The following is a 20758-nucleotide window of genomic DNA, read 5'->3' on the forward strand; positions in this document are numbered from 1 at the left end:
GGTAGGATTCTTCATGAGAGTTCAATCAGGTATGCCAAATAGTTAAAAGGAAATTTTCTTAATTATTGATATGATTAGCCAAAACTGAAATTCAATCAACTATTAATTTGCTATATCTTAAGAACTTCACTAAGAAAAAATTAAAAATTTAAAACTTGTTTCGAGTTAATTTTTAATTTAATTTTTTTTATAATAATTTAATTAAATCTATTTGAATATTTATGATTCAATTGGTCTAATTAAACTCATATAAATATTAAGTTAACAATAATATTTTTTTTTAAAAAATTAAATTAAATAGTTTAAATAAAAAATATTGATTTGAGTTCATTTAATAACTCGAGCTCTCTTCCTATGAGACCGAGGTGGTGGTGGGCTACCATATTAGCTAGGTTGTTGAGGAAGATAGGAAAGTTTAATGATATAAATGCTTGTGCGTCCATAATAGTCAACTCAGTTACATTATTTAAGGGTTTCTTGTGCTCATTGCGGGCTACCCCTCTTGGCTTGCTGAGGAACATATTCAAAGTTTTGGAAGTGAAAATGGTCTGTGGAGTGATGATACTGCTGGTGGTAATGGTAGAGTGTTCATGGGAGCAAGAAACCTAACCACCTTGACTTAGTGTTTGAAGTTTTCAATATTTTTTATTTTTATTTTTACTATTTTAACGTTTGAATTTCCAAAGTTCTTTTAATTAAATGCTCTTGTTAGATTTTATTAATAATGTATGTACTATTGCGACCATTAAAATGGATACATGACATGTTGATATGTCAAGCTGTGCTTAATATTTTAAAATTTTTGAGTCTTTATACGTTCATAATTTTATCAACTAAGTGCTTCTAAATTTATATAGTTAACGAATATTCACTTCACGTAAAAAATAAGTAAAATAATAAATAATAAATAATGATTTTGACATCACAACAAGTTCTAGCACTTGACAATAGCATCTTAATGCCTGAATTGTCAGAAAGCCAGCTGACTTGGCTCTTTTTTCATGATGCCATGGCTCCACCTTTCGTAGCAATTGCTCCCTCTGATCATTCTACCTTCCTCGGAATCCATCACCATTCTAGCTTTTTACTCCACCACCTCATCGGTACTTCCAAAATTCATTACAGGGTGGTTGGGGGTTAGGAGTTCGGTGATTTTTTATTTTTAAAATATTTTTTTGGTTTAAAAATATATTAAAATAATATTTTTTATTTTTAATATAATATATAAAAATAATTTTTTAAAAAATAATTTTAATTTTAAATCTTTTTAAAAAAGCTTTTAAAAAACAAATAACAAATAATTGATTCGTAATCATTCATTGACAGAGCAAGCTTCATTTCCCCCGCTAACAATTCCCTGTTCAGCCTTTGTCCTGCATACGATGGCCAAGTCACCATTGGCACACACTGCTTCAGGTATAGAACTCCACCCACAATGTGTCACAAATCCACCGGCCGAACTGTGATTCAAGATTTCCACTTGTGGTGCTCATAACTTCACTGCTAGCTAGTCCCCTCTCTTTAGTATGTTCCAAGAAGCCTTCAGGAAGCAAAGAATGCAAATCAGGGTCTGCCTGTCCTGTGATTATTAGTAGCTGCATGGATTGCGCACCACCCACTTTGGCCACTTTTTTCCAATCCAATAGCTATTTCCCTTAACTGCTCCATAGTGAACAGCCCCAAGCTACCAAAACAAAGAAACACAACACTTTGGTTTGGTTGGGAGTCTAGCCAAGTTAAACACTCAGGCACATCATCATCAAGACTGGTCTTGCCGCTACCACCCCTTTTGGCATCAACTATAGTCAATGGACCGATGCAAGAAATTGGTGGTGTGCGATTATGAGGCACACGGAGTGCTTCTGATATTGCCTTAACAGCTTTGGACTCTAGCAATTCAAATGTATTGATCATAATCCTTGCTACTTGAGGGAATTGAGAGGCAACATCAAGAAAGTATACAGGCCTTGTTGTCTCTCGGTCAAGAAAAGGCTTTGACACATCAGTGGCAAGGATTGGTGGCAAGCTAGGAATATCAAGAAATTCTTTCATGTGTCTGAAACTCTGTATAAGCTTGATGAAGGGTACGTAGGGAAGTAGAGAAAAAAGGCAAGAAAGCAAGCAGAAGATGTAATGAAAAAGTAACTAGGGATGTCAAGTTCAGCTGCTACACAAAGACCAGAAGTGCAAATGAAGTCCATAATAAGGCCATGAGTTTTGTACCTTAATTTTCGATATGTTGAGGAGTTGTTGATGAACATAGTGGTTGCTAAGGCGAAGGATCTCTAAAGTGAGTTCTTCATGGTGGGTTACAGTGGTGGAAACTGGGGTAACAGGGGGTAGATGATGGAATTTGATGGAAGGAAAGGTGGCAGAAACAGTGACGATGTATGTATCAGTTTTGCCTGCAATATAGGGTGCTATAGCGATGAGAAAGTGAATAGAAAGGGAAGACTAAACCTAACAAACCCCTTAAACAGTGGCGATGTATGCATCAACCTCCCTGTTGAGGTCCTCAAGGGAAAGGACAACATAAACACCAATGAAATGGAGGGTGGGAACCACCTTAGTAAAGTGGACAACAAAGTTTGCTGTATCATACGAGGTAATAATTTTGTATCTTAATTATTTGTTTTTTATTTAATTAAATTTTTTTTAATTTAATTAGAATTTTAGTGTTTAGAAGCCAAGCCCTAAAACTAGATGGATTATATTAGTTAATTTTTTTTAATTATGAATCATTTTATACAAATAATTTTAGAACTAATATAAATAGGGATGTCTAGTTTATTTTATAGAGATCAAAACTATTATTTAGAGTTAATAAAAATACCAGAAATGTTCTTTAAATTTCTCTACAGTTTGGTCTATAACTTTAAGGCTTGAGAACCCTAATTTTATCTTCATTATAATCTATATCAGATGGTATCAGAGCGGGTCAATATTCGGTTCGATAGCGAACCATGAAGATAATCATGGAGCAGTTGGTGGCAACCATCTCCATGATGGTGATTAAAGGATGCAAGCAGTTTGGAATTAGTTAAACCACCATTCATTAGTGATTTCAGCTTCGGAAGGGCAAATACAAACTAGGTTTGGCGACATCAATACTAGAGTTGATGACCTTATAACCAAGCTTGAGACATTAAGGTTGGACACAACACAACTGAGGAAAAAGAGAAACACAAGCTGGGGATGACATCCATGACCAACCTGTTATTGAACTAGTTTGTTCAAAACTTCGTGGTCAATATGACCATGAGTATTCATATGATGAATAATATCTTTTTGGTTGATGAGAGGCATAAACAGGAATTGTAAAAGAGGAGAGGAACATGTTTGGAGACTTACCTCGAGGCTGACCTTACCTTATATATATTTCTAAAATTCCATCTAGACAACCACTTATCTATGTAAAGGGTGTTGATGAAGATGAACTTGATGGAAGCTATATATGGAACATTGTCAAATCAAGATAAACAATCATAATTCAAGAAACAAAAATCAATCTACATGATTGAATGTCATTATGTGCAAAAACCTTTTACAAGTCAAAAACATGCTATTTCATGAATAAGTTAGCTACAATATTATATTTGAAGTATTTGTTTTCCAGAAATGAAAGAGTTTAATTTTTAACAAATAACTCGATGATGAGTTTTTCTCAAATGAGAAAGATTGACGTAGAACAATTACCCAAGAGTTTATAAATTAGATTGACAAGGTCAAGTTTAAAAAGAAGTTTGCAAAAAAACCCCAAAAGCATTTGATATAAAACCTAAAGTTACTATTTTTCTGTTTTAATTATTTTCCTTGTTAATTTTGGATTTTAATTATGTATTTTCTACTTAGATTAGAATTTTTAATTTAATTAATATTTTAATATTTAGAAATCCTAATGCTAGATTGATTTTATAAGTTAAGAAAGTTTTAATTAGGAATCATTTTTTATAAAGATTTTTGGATTAATATAAATAAGAATGTCTAATTTATTTTATGGAGATCAAAACTATTATTTAAAGTTAATAAAAATATCAAAGAATTTTAGAGTTTGAGAACTTTAAATTTTATCTTGCCTTAAATTCTAATCTAGGGTTTTTTTTTTTTTGACAAACTCAATCATTATGTAAGTGGTTATATCAATTTTACTTTATTTTTTTTTGGTAAAAAACAACTTCATTGTCTTAAATGCTACAATAAAAAAAAAAATTTGTGAATCAATGTTGAGTTTGATTTCTTGCTAAGTTAATTAAACTTGATAAAAGAATTGTAATTTTACACGAAGTTATATCGACAAACTTATTTACGGATCATAACAAGGTGAATTCTACAGCCTTATTTTCTTGAGAAATATTATTGATACACCAAGGCTTGGGCTTTTCTTGGTGTTTAATTTTCCCTTTTTAAATCCAAACTCTTCCTATTAATAAATAAGCTAAACTTCTGTATTGAGCTTATACTTATTTTATTTTTTGTAATAGAGTGAGATAATATTGATATCCACACGCGCATATATATATATATATATATATATATATATATTAGTGATAAAAATCAATAGTTATTTTTTCATAGTTTGGATTAAATTTCGAGACGACTTTAACAATATTAATATTCTATTAAGTGATTAGAAAAAAATCTTATATATTCGAGTTAGAATTGATTAAAATTTATGGAATTCGAGTGAGATTATCATTCTTATTAACAATATGTGTGACCACTTGATCCAAAATAATTAAGACAATTAAAATAAAGATGATAGAATCCATCCCTTTTTTAAAAGTATTGAATCAAAAATATTTATTCATGAGTCCATATCTAAAGAGAAGCCCTTGTTTTAGCAAACCTCAAGCTCTGGGCCAATTTCAAGCCAGAGTTTAATGGCCAATCCTACCTTAGCCTAGAACGAAATCACTCAATCTCCAGCTTGCTGTTGCATTTACAGAGGAAAAAGGAGCAAAAAATTGCAGCTTCCCGCCTCCAAAATGCAAGAAAAAAAAAACCCTTTCGTGAGAAATCCAGATAACATCATCATCAAAGAACTTTTTTAAAAAAATGGTGAAATCCAAGAAAACAGAAGCCAGCAATTCTAACAGGGAAAACCCGGATGTGTTAGAGAGAAAAAGACTGAAAAAGCTTGCAATAACCAACAACATAGTATCAGACACACAAGTCAGTGGCTCCATATTCATTGAACCCATCAATTTTTTTTGTTAAACATCATGGTAAGGATATATTAGGAAATCTCAAAGAAAAAACAGGTACTTGCCTTCATTTCCTGGTCTTCTTGCTCCTGTCAATGGTGGTGGCAAGATTGGCGAGCTCAAAGACTTGTCCTCTAAAAGCCCTGTTCTTTACCTCGATTTTCGTCAGGTTTTGACTTAACATTTCTGGGTTTTGTTTCTTTTTTGCTTTTGATTTGTGTGTCGTTGTGTTTTTGGGTTTTGATGGTCATGGTGAAAAGAGGTTTGTGAATGAATGACATATCGTTTGTGTTTTTATATTACAGGGACGGATGAAGCTGCTTGGGACTGTTGTGTATCCAAAAAACAGATAGCTGACATTGCAATTCTCTAGGAGTGGAAAGAATGTTATGTGTGAGGATTATTTTGATCACATGGTTTCTTTCTTTCTTGTTTTTACTTGGCTAATTAAATGTTTGTGTGCTTACATTACTCATTTTCTTGCTAGTGTGATTAGTAATTTGTTAATGATCTAGGACCTTCGTCGAGTTAGCAAATTGTTGGAACAATTGTTGTTTTTGTCTCTCTTGCTATGTATTTTAAGGGGGTGAGTTGCGATACAAGCACTGATATTTATTCATTTGGTGATAAAATCAGATTGTATTTTCTGAGGCATGGTGGATTGGAACGAAAGAAGAGAACCCGGAGGAATTGAAACTTGATTTTCTTAAGGAACTGTTTGAGGTCCTTTTTATTTATGTATCTGTCATTTTTTGTTTTTGGTTATACATATCTTTGGTAATTGTTTCTTGTAATTGATTTTTGTTTCGGGGACAAGGAATTGAATGTGATTTTAAAGGAGGGGCAGGAGCATGTAGTTGACAAAAGTGGTGGGACAAAATATGTGAAAGAAGAGTCTCCTGAAACAGAGCTTGATGATGATGATAACAAATATTTGAAAGGTTTGAAGGAAGTTATGCCAATTCGGCAGCATGCAAGAACTCTGTAAAAATATGTTTTAAAAATATTTTTGAAAGAAATTAATATTTTTTTAATTTTTTTTACTTCAAATTAATATATTTTTAATATTTTTAGATCATTTTATATGCCGATATTAAAAATAATTTTTTAAAAATAAAAAAATATATTAATTTGATATTTTTTTAATTAAAAATTACTTTAAAAAATAACCGTAATCACACTCACAAACAGGAATAGTGAATAATGTTAACTAATAACTTTTTTTTTCTTTATCATTTTATCTTTTCTTTCTCAAATGAGAATAAAATAAAATTTTAAATTAAAATATTTAATCATCTATTTTTTTAAATCCAATGGAAAAACTAAACATAAGAGCGGAGGGATCAATTTTTTTTTTTTTAATAATATAGCTGCTTTTTTTTCTTGAATTTTCATCCCTTTACTTTCAATCTCCTACAAAAAATGAAATCAATTATATTTTCACAAAATCCAGAATCACCCATCTTTGTTGAGGTAGACACCATGATAGTTTTGTAAAAAATAAAGAGAAACAAATTACAAATATTAATTTCTAATAAACACAACATCAAAAGAATAAATAGAAAACAAAACCAAATGAAAACCCAAAAAAAAAAAAATGAAGAATCGAAAATAAAGATAGAGCATTGTTCTAGGGAACAAACAATGCTCTATGAAGAGAGCTACAATGAATTCGACAGATTTTTTGTGTTTTTAGTAATTGTAATTGTACTTTATGACCCTAAGAAAGCATCGATCTTAGTATTTGTTCCCCTTGACAAAAACTTCATGCAAATGGGAGGTTTTATTCCTGCCAGAGCAAGTATCGAACTAGGCAAAGTCCATATTCCATCCCCGCAAATCAAACCAGAAGCCACTGCTGGCCCAAAAGCATCAGCCTTTGCCTTGTCAATCTTTTCCCAGACAAATAGAATCAAGCTTCCCACACACGCGTCGATGGCAAAGTATGAGCCAACATAGAAAGGTATAGCCATTGCCATTGGATTGGGAATGAACCTGGCCCATTTCTTACCCAACACATCCTTGATCAAATTTATCAGAATAGCAGCACCGAAGAACCCATAACAAAGATAGAGGCAATTCTATGGCAGAGACGAGAATCCTTCTACCCCCAATATTGCCATGTTTCGAAATACAGTAGCATAAGGAGCAGGGTATTGACATCCAGGAGTCCCAAGATCCTTGAAAGCCTTGAAAAACAGCCAAAAGACACAAGGTGAAATAATGCAACCCATTGCAGTGCCAATTAGTTGGCTCACAAACATGGACCGTGGGGAAGAAAGGGTTAGATAACCAGTCTTGAAATCTTGAGAGAGGTCGGAGGCTGTGGAGACGATATTCATCATGACTCCACAGGCTGCTAGTCCTGCAAGAACTCCACCATGAGAGGCACCAGCCCATGCTCCAATTGCAAAAATTGCAAGCGTCCCATAGGAGTAAGCAAGGGACCAATCAGTGAGGCCACAGCCATAAGCATTACTGAATGCAAGGGCTGGGGCAAAGATGTAGATAACCAATATGTAATACCATTTTAGTTCGGGAAATATACGCGGAACGGTGGCTGTGGAGATGGCAGCAATTGCGACATAGCCTGCAACAGCAAACCATGTTGGAATTTGATCTATGAGAAAGAGTTGGGTGCGACGTTGCTCATCATAGGAGATCCTAGATGTCTTGGGAGAGGAACGGTCAGCAATAGGCAGAGCACCAGTTGCATCTCTCCCACGAAGTTGAAAAAACAATGCAGCGAGTGTTCTGCTTAGAACCTTGAAGTTGTATAGACCGTCACCCAAGATCAAGGCAGTGGCAATAAATACCTGTGTTCAGTGCATAAGCATTGGTATGAAAGAAAAGGCTTCAAGAAAATGTTAAAAATCATGTAATTGGCATTCTTGTCACCTTAACCTTGTTAGAAAACTTACCTTGTAACCTTGGAGACCATGTAAGCTGCCTGGTTTGAGGTCTGCTGGATACCAGTCACCCCTTTTTGTATCTATGAGAGGCCACATGAGACCCCAGGAAAGAATTCCTCCTAGAAAAACTGATATGTTTATGATGTAGGGGCAAATCATTCCAACTCCAACATATGTTGCTGAGAAATCAAAGAAAAATCTGTACATGTAACAAGAACATTATTAGTCAAAGATACCACAACGAATTTGAAACAGAATGCCATAATAAATGGAACTACATTCAACAAGAAGAGAGGATTTTGGAAGGTTGAGAAATGCTTTTACTTTTTTCATGTGCTTTAAGACCAAGTGAGGGGAACTCAGCTAATCCACAACCATCTCCTGCAGTGTAGAACCATTGAAAGAAACCCCACAAGAAGCTGAATGAGAAGAACTTGCCCAACACTCTCACTTGTTTCCTGTAGCAGTAGAATAACAAAGTTCAATACTCTTACATGTCAAATGATCATCCAACTATAAGTGCATGAGGTCTGATAATGCCTTACTTTGCTAGCTTGGCTCCTGCAGGAGTGTGGAAGCTGTTGATGAGATGAGCAGTTGCAGTGCCACTTGGATATGTCAATTTGAAGTCTATAATCATGACCTGGAAATAACAAGGGAAACAATGAGGATTAATTTTTGGAAAATCTATACATTCGGCAAAAATGTAAAATGCAGAGAGAAGTTCTCTATTTCCTATACGAAATTGAATGGCGATGTAGGTTGTAAAGTCTACCTTTCAAAGAGGCACCGCCGAAAAGAGCCCAAGAAAGCTAACAACAAACAAGAAGCCAATCATCCAAGACAGAGATGGATTTTTAAAGGCATCACCATCTTCAGTTAATTGTTTGGCCACGGTTTCACTCATTCCAAACAGATAACTCCCAAAGCCTCCTATTATAAGGAAACAAGGAAAAAATTATAGAATGGAAACCATTAGTACAAAAATCAACAAGTTTAATATCATCATACGCATAATCACAAATTAACCGTTTCATTACAATAATTAATTCAGTTTCGAAACAAGTTTGGCAAGTATTCAGGCTTTTCTTGACTATTTGGATAAGTTAGAAATATAATGTATTTATTCATCTTGACATTATGTTAATGATTCACAGTTAAAGAAAAGGTTTGATTAATAACTCAAGCTCACAACTAGCATTCTAGAAACAGATATTATTCACATTTTCCTTTCTTTTACTAATGGAGAAGACTTCTTTTTCCACAAATCAGAATATTGTTATAAGACTTCCTGACATAAATCTGAACTTAGTAAGTCATCCATATCCAGCGCATATGAATTGAATTGTCAAAAAAGTATCTGTCAAGTGACATACCAGCTGCACCCCTAACATTATCACACTCCAGGAGACAGAGATAGATTTGTTCATGTCTCTAATGGTAAGTTCAAGTGTTGATTAGTTTAGCAAAACTTCACAAGTGGTAGTCATAAAGCCTCAATTTTGATTTGTCTCTCAAAGACTTTAGGCAGTAAGAGATTCTTTGTCTTCAAGGATCATGCAAATCTACTCACATCTGAGATAAAAGGGATCCAGAGAGAGAAAAATGGTTGCCTTATCATGTAATCTAGCAATTAGAAGATGGAAATCTTGACATTGAATTTTAGTAACTACTGTAAGTTTGCAACCTTTAAGAACAGAAACAAAACCAAATGCACAGAAATATTAATATCTTGATAAAAGAAACCTAGATATCTCCTCAACTTCGAAAGAAAACAGAAAAAAAAATTGAATTTCAAAATAATTAAGAGAGATGAAATGAAAATTAATGGCAGTAAACAGTACGGAAAGTATACCACTAAAGGCAATGCCAGAGGAGGCAACCACGCAAGTCTGTATTACAGTGTTCTCTTGCCTCGTAAAGGGTTGCTTCACAAGGCCAGACTTTTCAAGAAACTTTTCCAGGTCTTGATAAAAAAGAAGCCCAGAAGGCCAGCAGAGACATTGAGGGAAGGTATGATACCAGTTGTAAGATTGAGCTTCATTACTATGACGCAGAACAAAACGCTCAGCACGAAGCTCAGCACAAAGGCCCTCAGTGTCAGCTGATTCCTCCATGATGGCACTTCTTGGATCTCAAATATTCTTTCCACTTACAACTCTTCTTCTTGTTCCTCTTTCTTGTCCTTCTTTCTGTGACCATGATCATCCTCCAAATTATAACCATTCTCTACCTTGGTATCGTCTCTTTCATTACGTTCCATTTTATTTTCTTAAATAAGTGGTTGTGATTATTGCTCAACACATCACAGGCGAATTGAAGACGATGAATATGAGAAGGAGTTAAAACGGGTTGCTGTGGTGAGTTTTAAATTTTAATCTGTCTGGTTTTTTTTTTTTTTTTTTTTTTAAGATTTAATTTTTTTTAATTTTAAATTAATTTCATTTAATATTTTTGAATTGTTTTGAAATGTTAAAATTAAAAATAAATTTTAAAATATAAAAAATATATTATTTTAATATTTTTTTTGAATGAAGTGTATTTTGAAAAATAATTAATATTATATTTTTAGACACCTTTAAAATAAGATTTTAATGACATGTGTATGAGTTGGTGTGTGTGTGCCTATATTATTTTTTATTTTTTGGTTGAAAATAAAAAAGTTTAATTTCAAATAAAAAAATAAACTTCTAAAAAGGAATGTTTTAAGTAAGTTACCGAATGGCCACTGAATGTAGAAGACGAGAAGTCAATAGTCAATTTCCAAAAATTAAAAAAAAAAAAAAGATGATCATTACACTTCCGACATATTTGTTACATACAGCTTTTATCGTCTTCCTCGACGCATCTGATATTTTTTCCATCTTTTTTCTTTTCTCGTGTTGGATAACTAAGTCTGGCATGGTTTTATTGTGAGACTGATAACAACTAGAAGGCCATTCCAATGCCACATTGGACCACCTGATATGATCATAGCTAGCAAAATGAGCAAACCTGATACCAAATATAGCAACTGATCATAACAGCTCACAAAGGGTACTGTGATTTTCACTTTTCACATTGCTTGATGCATCTGTTCTACTATCTTCTTCAAACTAGACAAGAAAAAAAACTACATGCATATATAAGTGAATGGACATTTGATTTTCTTCTCCAGAAATGATTATAGAGAAAATAGTTGTTGGCTCCACGAAAGAGCAGGTGATTGATTTTCAACTTCGACTTTATGACCCTAAGAACGCATCGACCTTAGCATTTGTTCCCCTTGACAAAAACTTCATACAAATGGGAGGTTTTACTCCTACTAGAGCAAGTATCGCACTAGGCAAAGTCCATATCCCATCCCCGCAAATCAAACCAGAAGCCACTGCTGGCCCAAAAGCATCTGCCTTTGCCTTGTCAATCTTTTCCCAGATAAATAGAATCAAGCTTCCCACACACATGTCGATGGCAAAGTATGAGCCAATATAGAAAGGTATAGCCATCGCCATTGGATTGGGAATGAACCTAGCCCATTTCTTACCCAATGCATCCTTCATTAAATTTATGAGAATAGCTGCACTGAAGAACCCATAGCAAAGATAGAGGCAATTCTTTGGTAGAGACGAGAATCCGTCTACCCCCAATATAGCCATGTTTCGAAATACAGTAGCATTAGGAGCAGGGTATTGACTTCCAGGAGTCCCAAGATCCTTGAAGGCCTTGAAAAACAGCCAAAAGACACAAGGTGAAATAACGCAACCCATTGCAGTGCCAATTAGTTGGCTCACAAACATGGACCGTGGTGAAGAAAGGGTTAGATAACCAGTCTTGAAATCTTGAGAGAGGTCGGAGGCTGTGGAGACGATATTCATCATGACTCCACAGGCCGCTAGTCCTGCAAGAACTCCACCATGAGAGGCACCAGCCCATGCTCCAATTACAAAAATTGCGAGCTTCCCATAGGTGGAAGCAAGGGACCAGTCAGTGAGGCCACAGCCATAAGCATTACAGAATGCAAGGGCTGGGGCAAAGACGTAGATAACCAATATGTAATACCATTTGAGTTCGGGAAATATATGCGGTAGCGTGGCTGTAGAGATAGCAGCAATTGCGACATAGCCTGCAACAGCAAACCATGTTGGAATTTGATCTTTGAGAAAGAGTTGGGTGCGGCGTTGATCATTGTATGAGATCCTGGATGTCTCGGGAGAGGAACGGTCCGCAATAGGGAGGACACCAGTTGCATCGCTCCTTTGAAGTTGAAAAAACAAGGCAGTGAGTGTTCGGCTTAGCACCTTGAAGAAGTTGTACAGACCGTCACCCAAGATCAGGGCAATGGCAATAAATACCTGAGTTCATTGCATAAGAGTTGTTATGAATGAAAAGGCTTCAAGAATAGCACTCTTGTCACCTTAACCTTGTTGGAAAACTTACCTTGTAACCTTGGAGGCCATGTAGGCTGTTAGGTTTTAGGTCTGCTGAATACCAATCACCCTTTTTTGTATCTATGAGAGGCCACATGAGACCCCAGGAAAGAATTCCTCCAAGCAATACTGATATGTTTATGATGTAGGGGCAAATCATTCCAACTCCAACATATGTTGCTGAGAAATCAAAGAAAAATCTGTACATATAACAATAACATTATTAGTCAAGGATACCACAACAAATTTGAAACACAATGCCATAATAAATTGAACTACATTCAATAGGATGAGAGGATTTTGGAAGTTTTGTGTAATGCTTTTACTTGTTTTCATATGCTTTAAGTCCGAGTGAGGGGAACTCAGCAAATCCACAACCATCTCCTGCAGTGTAGAACCACTGAAAGAAACCCCACAAGAAGCTGAATGATAAGAACTTGCCCAACGCTTTCACTTGTTTTCTGAAACGGTAGAAAAAAAAAAGTTTGATACTTTTACATGCCGAATGATCATCCAACTATATGTGCATGAGGTCTGATAATGCCTTACTTTGCTAGCTTGGCTCCTGAAGGAGTGTGGAAGCTGTTGATGAGATAAGCAGTTGCAGTGCCACTTGGATATGTCAATTTGAAGTCTATAATCATGACCTGGAAATAACCAGGGTAACAATGAAGATTAGATTTTGGCAAAATCAATACATTCAACAAGAAAGCAAAATTCAGAGAGAAGTTTTCTATTTCCTATACGAAATTGAATGGCGATGTAGGTTGTGAAGTCTACCTTTCGAAGAGGCACCACTGAAAAGAGTCCAAGAAAGCTAACAACAAACAGAAAGCCAATCATCCATGACAGAGATGGGTTCTTAAAGGTATCACTATCTTCCGTTGATTGTTCGGCCACGGTTTCACTCATTCCAAACAGATAACTCCCAAAGCCTCCTATTGTAAGGAAACAAGAAACAAATTATAGAATAGAAACTATTAGTACAAAAAATCAACAAGTTTAATTTCATCTTGAGCCTAATCACAAATTATTTCTTTCGTTACAACAATTTCAGTTTCGAAAGCTCTTGGATGATAAGTTGGAAATGGAGTGTATTCATCTTCACATCATGCTTATGATTCTCAGTAAATGAGCAAGCTCAGTATAGTAAATTTTATTAAAAAAATAATATATATCATATCCCGTAGCCGTTCGTATCTTTTGATACAAGTATACTTCACCTAACCGCTTGATGAAATCTAGATTAACAGTAGAAACAAATTAATAACTCATATTTTCTTTTCTCTTACCAACGGGGAAGACTTCTTTATCCGCTAATCAGAATATTCTTACAAGACTTGTATAAACTTTGAAGTTAGCAAATCATCCATATCCAGCTCATATGAATTGAATTTTCAAAAAAGTATCTGTCTAGAGACATCTGCCAGTGACACTTTATGCCTCGTGGAGGACCATTAGAAAAATAAAAAGCAGCCCTCACCACCATTATCACACTCCATGAGACAGGGAAAGGCCAGTAAAGAAAATTTACAGACCATTTAATTAAACTTTTTTACTAAAGAATATTTGTCCATGTCTCAAACAGCAAGTTCTTGTGTTGATTAGTTTAGTAAAACTTCACGAGTGGCTGAAGCAATAGCAGAACTGGTAGTCATAAAACCTCAATTTCGATTTGTCTCCCAAAGACTTTAGGCAGTAAAGAATTCTTGTCTTCAAGGATCATGTAAATCTACTCAAATCTGAGATAAAAGGGATCCAGAGAGAAACTTACAGTACTTGCTAAAACTCAATTTCAAGATTTGCTTCTTCTAATTGCTATATTCCATGGTAAGGAACAGAAACAAAACCAAATGCACAGAAATTTTAATATCTTGATCAAAGAAGCCTCCATATCTCCTCAACCCAAAAAGTAAGAGAGATGAAATGAAAATTAATGGCAGTAAGAAGTACAGAAAGTATACCACTAAAGGCAATGCCAGAGGATGCAACCACACAAGTCTGGATAACAGTGTTCTCTTGCCTCGTAAAGGGCTGCTTCAAAAGGCCAGACTTTTCAAGAAATTTCGTCCAGGTCTTGATAAAAAAGAAGCCCAGAAGGCCAGCAGAGACATTGAGGGAAGGTATGATACCAGTTGTAAGATTGAGCTTCATTACTATGACGCTGAACAAAATGCTCAACACGAAGCTCACCACAAAGGCCCTCAGTGTCAGCTGATTCCTCCAAGATGGCACTTCTTGATTCTCAAATATTCTTTCCACTGACAACTCTTCTTCTTGTTCCTCTTTCTTGTCCTTCTTTTTGTGATCATGATCATCCTCCAAATCATAACCATTCTCGACCTTGAGGTCATCTCTTCCATTACGGTCCATTTTGTGTTCTTGAAAAGAGAAAGATTCTTTATGGAGGCTAAGAAAGTTGGGAGAGTGTTAAATAAGGTGGTGGTGATTATTGCTGTACACATCAAAGGCGTGAAGGAAGAGGTATAGACGCGTTGCTTAAGAAGTGTGAAAGCAATGGGAGATGATGACTGTGAGAAAGAGTTGTGACAATTAAGTGGTCCTAGTTGACATAACGTGTTTCACTCTGGTTGCAGCCTTCACGCTGGGTAGGAAGTCAACTTGTCAAAGCAGTTTATTTAACGTTGTCAATTTTGTTTCGATAGTTATTTTGTTTTATCGATTAGAATGAAATGTTTAAAATATTTTAACGTATTTTTTCAGAGTTGTACTATATATATATATATATATATATATATATATATATATATTTAACAAACATAATTTAAATTTAAAATAAATTAATTATAATTTATGCAATACAAACATAATGCCAAACAAATATAATTTTAAAATTTAAAATATTTTTAAATAGTCAAGATTAAATAGATCTTTAACTTAAAATAATTCAACTTAAACAAATTATCAAAATATTATGAAAGTAAAATGTTTTAACACAAATATTTTAAATATAAAGTTAGGTCAATGTTATCAAGGTTAATGGAATCTAAAGCATCCCTTGTTTTGCTCAAATTCCTACAAAGTATAAACATGAAAAAAACAACATGAATATAAACCATATATATTAGTGATAAATCTAATTTTAAAAAATTAATATCATTGTTAACGAAAATAGTAATAATAATTTTCAATATTATTATTAATATCATTGTTATTGAAAATAGTAATGAAAAAGAGTTTTTTATAATTGGGTGGTTTAATTAATTAAATTGAACACGGTTCAATTTGATTCAATGGCTTTTCAAGAGCGGAACGGAATATATGGAATGAAACCGGAACGTTCTAGGCGGAATTTAGCCGAAAAATTCGGAACGGACCGAGATTTAAAATGAGATGAAATTTGTTCCGTTTTGTTTCGTTTTTTGAATTCATATGGAATGTTTTGACCGTTTCAGGCGAAACGGAACGAAATTGACAACCTTGGTTTATTTAAACGTGTTCCGGGCTCAAGTCTTCTTGACTTGGTTAAAACTCTGAAGCATACCTGGTTTTACTTAAACAAAATAATTAAAATAATATATTTTAAATTAAAAATAAAAAAGTATTTTGAAAATATGTTATTTTAATTAATGCCTATTGACATAAATCTTGAGGTGGATCAATTTTACCAAATTTTATAACTATATATACTTAATTCAAAGGTTTGAAATGATTTTTGAATCTAAAAAATATATGTAAAGAGTCGAAAAACACACTGAGATATAAATTTGTTTATACAATAAAAATAAATGCACAATAATTACAGCTTTTTTTTTTATCAAAAATATAATTTTTAACTAAATTAAAAGGATTATTTCATAACAAATAATTTAAAAATTCATATGAAATAATTATCAAACTTGGGAACCATTTTGAAATTTGAAAAGGTCATGTTTTCCATCCGCACCCCTAATTTTTCTCTTGGATTTCGTTAATAATTAACTTAAGAAAATGGTATACTTATATCTAATTTGGACATATTTTTATAAATTTTGATCTTAAAATAAATACATTTAGAAATATAAAAAAGGATATAAACCTAACCTCCATCCCTGCTGAGCCATGGCAAATCATTCACGAGGGGATTGAAGCAATGGAGAAAGAACACGAATGAAGCAAATTAAGAAGTTCTAAAATTACAAGAGAACTGTCAAGGGATCAAAACAGCTGGTTATTAAAGGAGTTTTTTTGTCGGCTTTATGTAAAATATTCATTTAGAAAGAGAGCTTCTAAATACATCACAAGTTAAATCTGTGCCCATCTGTAATGAATAAAAAAGGTATAATAATACTTTAAATGACTCAATATCAAATTAATACTAAAAATAATATTAGCAAAAAAAACTGAATCGTGCATTTCAGGTTATGGTCAAGTGATGAAAAGGATTTATTCTCTTTCTTTACACCAGGGTTCAAACTTTATTATACACGTTTATCACTTTGGCGTGCCTTACATGTTTACTGGGCTTGCAGGATATTCAGTAGGCCCGAGAATTAATTGTGGTGCGCGTAAGCTGGTCCGGATACCCCGAGTTAAAAAAAAATAAATCACCTCAATTTTTTTAATGTTTTTGTAAATGTTATAAATATAAAAAGAGTTATACCTTGGATAAGCAGTTAAAAGTGAAACGTAAACCCTTCAAACATTTATTTTGTCTTGGTTTCTTATTTATTTTCGTTATTTTGTATTTTTTTTTTAAATTTTATCAGCTCTATGTTTTAATAATTTCGGAATGTCTAAGGTAAATAATTAATGGTATAAATAGAAAAATAAATAATACAGTAAACAGATGTACGTACTACATTTGTTCTTCTAATCCCATTGAAGTTCTTTATCCTTCTTTAAAAGTTTATTTTTACTGTTATCTTTTAAAATATTTTTTATTTTAAAATATATTAAAATAATATTTTTTTATTTTTTAAAAATTATTTTTTATATTAACACATCAAAATAATTTAAAAATATTAAAAAATATTTATTTAAAGTAAAATAAAAATAAAAAAAATTAAATTTTTTTAAAAATATTACTAAAACACAATTTCAAATACTCATTAAATATACACAGCTAGCTTTACATTTTTTTTCCTTGATAAGGGTAAGAAACATTACTGAGATCATCACAGTCGATGGACCCCATAACAGAGTAGAGAAATTAATTAAGACAATTAATGGTGTCTTGTCAGCTTTGAATATTGCATGCATCCGCGAGTGATTGATGTGGAATTAAGTGTTGAGGGACATTTCAATGGAAAAAAAATCAAAAGGGCATAAATAAGGGACCCCATAACAAGACAGGGGGGGACCTGAAAATAATTAAAAAATTAAAACCAAAAAAAATGAAAGGAGAGAGGGAACCTGAAAATTAAAAAATAAAAATTAACATGATAGTGTAGCTGGATTAAAAAATGAAAAGTACATAATAAATGAAAAGAAAATACTAACTTTAGGATATAATTCAATTAATCATGTCTTAAAAATTTATAAAAAAAAATTAATTAAAAGTTATAGCTCAAGTGAAAAAATTAAAAAAAAAATTAATCTTAAAAGATATATCTTAACTAGTCAAGTGTTGAATTTATTTTTTAAAAATTTTCAGTTAAATTTTTATAAATTTAAAACTATTAAAATTATATATATATATATAGTCATTAACTTCGTCTCTGACCACGGACCCCCAGCTCTCCTTTTCCTACCTACCTTCGCCTTTTCCTACCTTCGCCTTTCTGCTATGCTTTTCAAATTTTAATCCAATTTTTTTTTTTTTTTTTTTGAGATAACTTTTACAGCAACCCCCTCTTAAATCTAAATAAATGCAGAGAAAACACAAAGAGCATTTGAATCAATGTAGAAGGTTTTGATCTGATTATTTATTTTCCCTTTTCTTTTTCTTTTTTCTTTGAGAAGCATTTTACTTGTTCGTTACTTTGATTTCATGGGCTCAGCAAATGGACGTAATTGTCAATACCTATTAACCATTCATTTTCCAAGTCAAGACGCGCATGCTCATGAAGTAAACCTATCATCATTCATTTTCCAAGTCAAGATCAACTCTTCAATTAATTAGTTATACGAGGAAGGATTTCAATAGATCCCACAACGACAAATCATCTCCATCTTATTTGGATTATGACTAATTTGCGTTTTATACAGGTTCTGTATCTTAAAGTCTGCCTTGGATTTAATTAAGAGATCAACATTTTACATATTAAAAAATAATAAAAATTATATTTTAAAATTTCATATATCCCACATCAGTTAAATATCAAGAGCTTAAATATCTAGATGACATAAGATATTGAATTAGTCATCTAAGATTAGACGTGCATAACAAGAAAATTTATCCCAGGGACAAATTTGTACTTTTTGTTGGATTTAAAGACGAAACTCATCTCCCTCGTAGGGAAATTCATGGTGACTAATTTCGTTCCTCATTTAAGGAAATAAAAACTAATTTCATATTCAAATTAAGTTTTTAATCCTAGTGATTAGAATTTCAAATTTTATCACTCTTGTTCTTTTTAATTAGATTAAAAATTATTAGCAAGATACTAATAGCTCTTATTCTTTCTAATTAAATTAAAAATTAAATATAAGATATATATCCATAGGATATGTAAATTTTTACTTGAAGAAATGTGCTAAAGAATTAATATTAAACTATTTTTAGATTTTTAGATTGAAATAGTTATTTAACAAATATTAATAATTTTATAGCATGGATAATTGATTATCCATAATTCATGAATTTATTCTTATGGAATATTAAAAAAAAAAGAATTTTACTACTTGAGTCCTCACTCCTCCCTATTAACATAGGTTGCTCTAATATCAATTGACATGGTGTATAGTGTTAAGGATCCTCATACCCTAAAATTTCATAGTCTTAAATTGCAGAGAAAGAAACTAGAGGTCTCACAATATAAAAGTCTTTATATCGTAAATTCTTCCGTTAAAAATAGCCTACAAGGAAGTTTAAATACAAAAAACATTATATATGCTTATTAGTAAAATCCTAATTAAATTTTAAATCCTAATCTAAATAGGGAGAATAATCCAAAAACAACAAGGAAAATAAATACAATCTTAAGCAATAACTTTTAGACTGAATTAAGCATATTCATGAACTCAAATGAAGTTGTCGTACTAATCATTTAAGGAACAAGGCTTTTAGAATGTTTTGTTAAAATTTCAGCTCAACCCAATAGTCGGATGATAAGTTATACCTATTTTCATTATACTACCCATTGGACTCATTTGAAACTCCTCAAAATCTAAAAAATCTTAACAATGAAAAAATATAAAGAAATAAAACAAATTATGCTAAGGATAATGAATATAATGCCCTACTTTATTCTTCTCCACTTATTAAAAAAACTCGCTCTCGATTTAAGTATTAGAAACTGAACTCTTCCATTCCAAAAACATAGATACTTTGAATATAGCTTTATAGTGCATATTCTCTAAGTATAATGTCTTTGACTCGTGAGTTTCAAATTCCAATTTATGGTGTATGAAAGCTAAAGAAGGATTCATATCAAATATTACACCTTTTGTTCTTGTAAAGTTCACTAGTAGTAGTTCACTGGTAGTTCCTTCACACATTCTTATACTTTAAACATGATCTCTGTTGTGAAAAATCTGCAGCAATTATTGATGAATATTGTAAAAGGAGAAAAACTAGAAAGAACACAAGATTTAATGTGATTCGGCAATGTGTATGTATCCCCATGAGCAATGATATTTTATTTTTCACTATATGTCGAATAGAATTATTGTGTATTTATAGTACACCCTAAACCTCTCAAGGGTCTAACCGTCTAAGAGATATTATAATTTTTTAATAATACTCATTTACAGTATCGTGGAGGCATTGCCTCACACCCCAATCTATCAATCATTCTTGATAACAAAATAGAAAATAAATCATAACATGATAGATACCATCATTCCACTTTACTCTAGCATTTGTCTATACGAACTACAAACTACTTGTTATTATCTATTTTTGTGTCCTCACACAAAAAAAGAGAAAAATAAAAAAATTATCAGAAGAAAACTAAACAATAGATAGCAGGGAGAAGAAGACATAAGGACACCTAGAAAATGGCTAAAAATTGGTTGAGGAAGTTCAAAAATACAAAGATTAAAATTTGACAGTATATTTTTGATCGGTGAAGGCTCTATTGACAAAAAAAATTCAATTTGATGAAGAAAAGTCCAAAATCAAATGTTTAAG

The 20758-nt window shown here is 32.6% G+C and overlaps 1 protein-coding gene, 1 long non-coding RNA gene and 3 pseudogenes across 28 annotated transcripts in view; 2 read left to right on the forward strand and 3 right to left on the reverse strand.

Moving 5' to 3' along the window:
• Positions 1–710: 710 nt before the first annotated feature.
• On the reverse strand, positions 711–3004 carry LOC127904484 (UDP-glycosyltransferase 88A1-like; annotated as a pseudogene).
• Positions 3005–4813: 1809 nt separating this feature from the next.
• Positions 4814–6044, forward strand: LOC112324723 (DNA-binding protein RHL1-like; annotated as a pseudogene).
• A 767-nt stretch (positions 6045–6811) lies between these two features.
• LOC18106432 (probable metal-nicotianamine transporter YSL7) overlaps positions 6812–20758 on the reverse strand; it is a 36640-nt gene continuing 22693 nt past the window's right edge. For 6 of the 25 annotated variants that reach the window (XM_052448564.1, XM_052448562.1, XM_052448559.1 and 3 more), the window contains exon 7: positions 11112–12393. In XM_052448564.1, coding sequence (XP_052304524.1) covers positions 11341–12393 — 1053 coding nt within the window. In that variant the 3' untranslated portion in view covers positions 11112–11340. Of the gene's footprint in view, positions 7795–11111; positions 12448–12532; positions 12723–12848; positions 12984–13071; positions 13170–13302; positions 13461–14486; positions 15058–20758 lie in introns of those variants that run through there. The other 19 variants (XM_052448546.1, XM_052448545.1, XM_052448548.1 and 16 more) reach the window with 11 other exon arrangements.
• The window catches only part of LOC127904507 (uncharacterized), a 33760-nt gene continuing 19942 nt past the window's right edge, over positions 6941–20758 (forward strand). For 2 of the 3 annotated variants that reach the window (XR_008057763.1, XR_008057764.1), the window contains exons 1-2: positions 6941–6984; positions 11409–11843. This is a non-coding gene — a long non-coding RNA (uncharacterized LOC127904507). Of the gene's footprint in view, positions 6985–11408; positions 11944–20758 lie in introns of all 3 variants that reach the window. The other variant, XR_008057765.1, reaches the window with a different exon arrangement.
• Positions 7794–10320, reverse strand: LOC112324803 (probable metal-nicotianamine transporter YSL7; annotated as a pseudogene).

Source organism: Populus trichocarpa, chromosome 17 (assembly GCF_000002775.5).
Source record: "Populus trichocarpa isolate Nisqually-1 chromosome 17, P.trichocarpa_v4.1, whole genome shotgun sequence".
Classification (NCBI taxonomy): Eukaryota; Viridiplantae; Streptophyta; class Magnoliopsida; order Malpighiales; family Salicaceae; genus Populus; species Populus trichocarpa.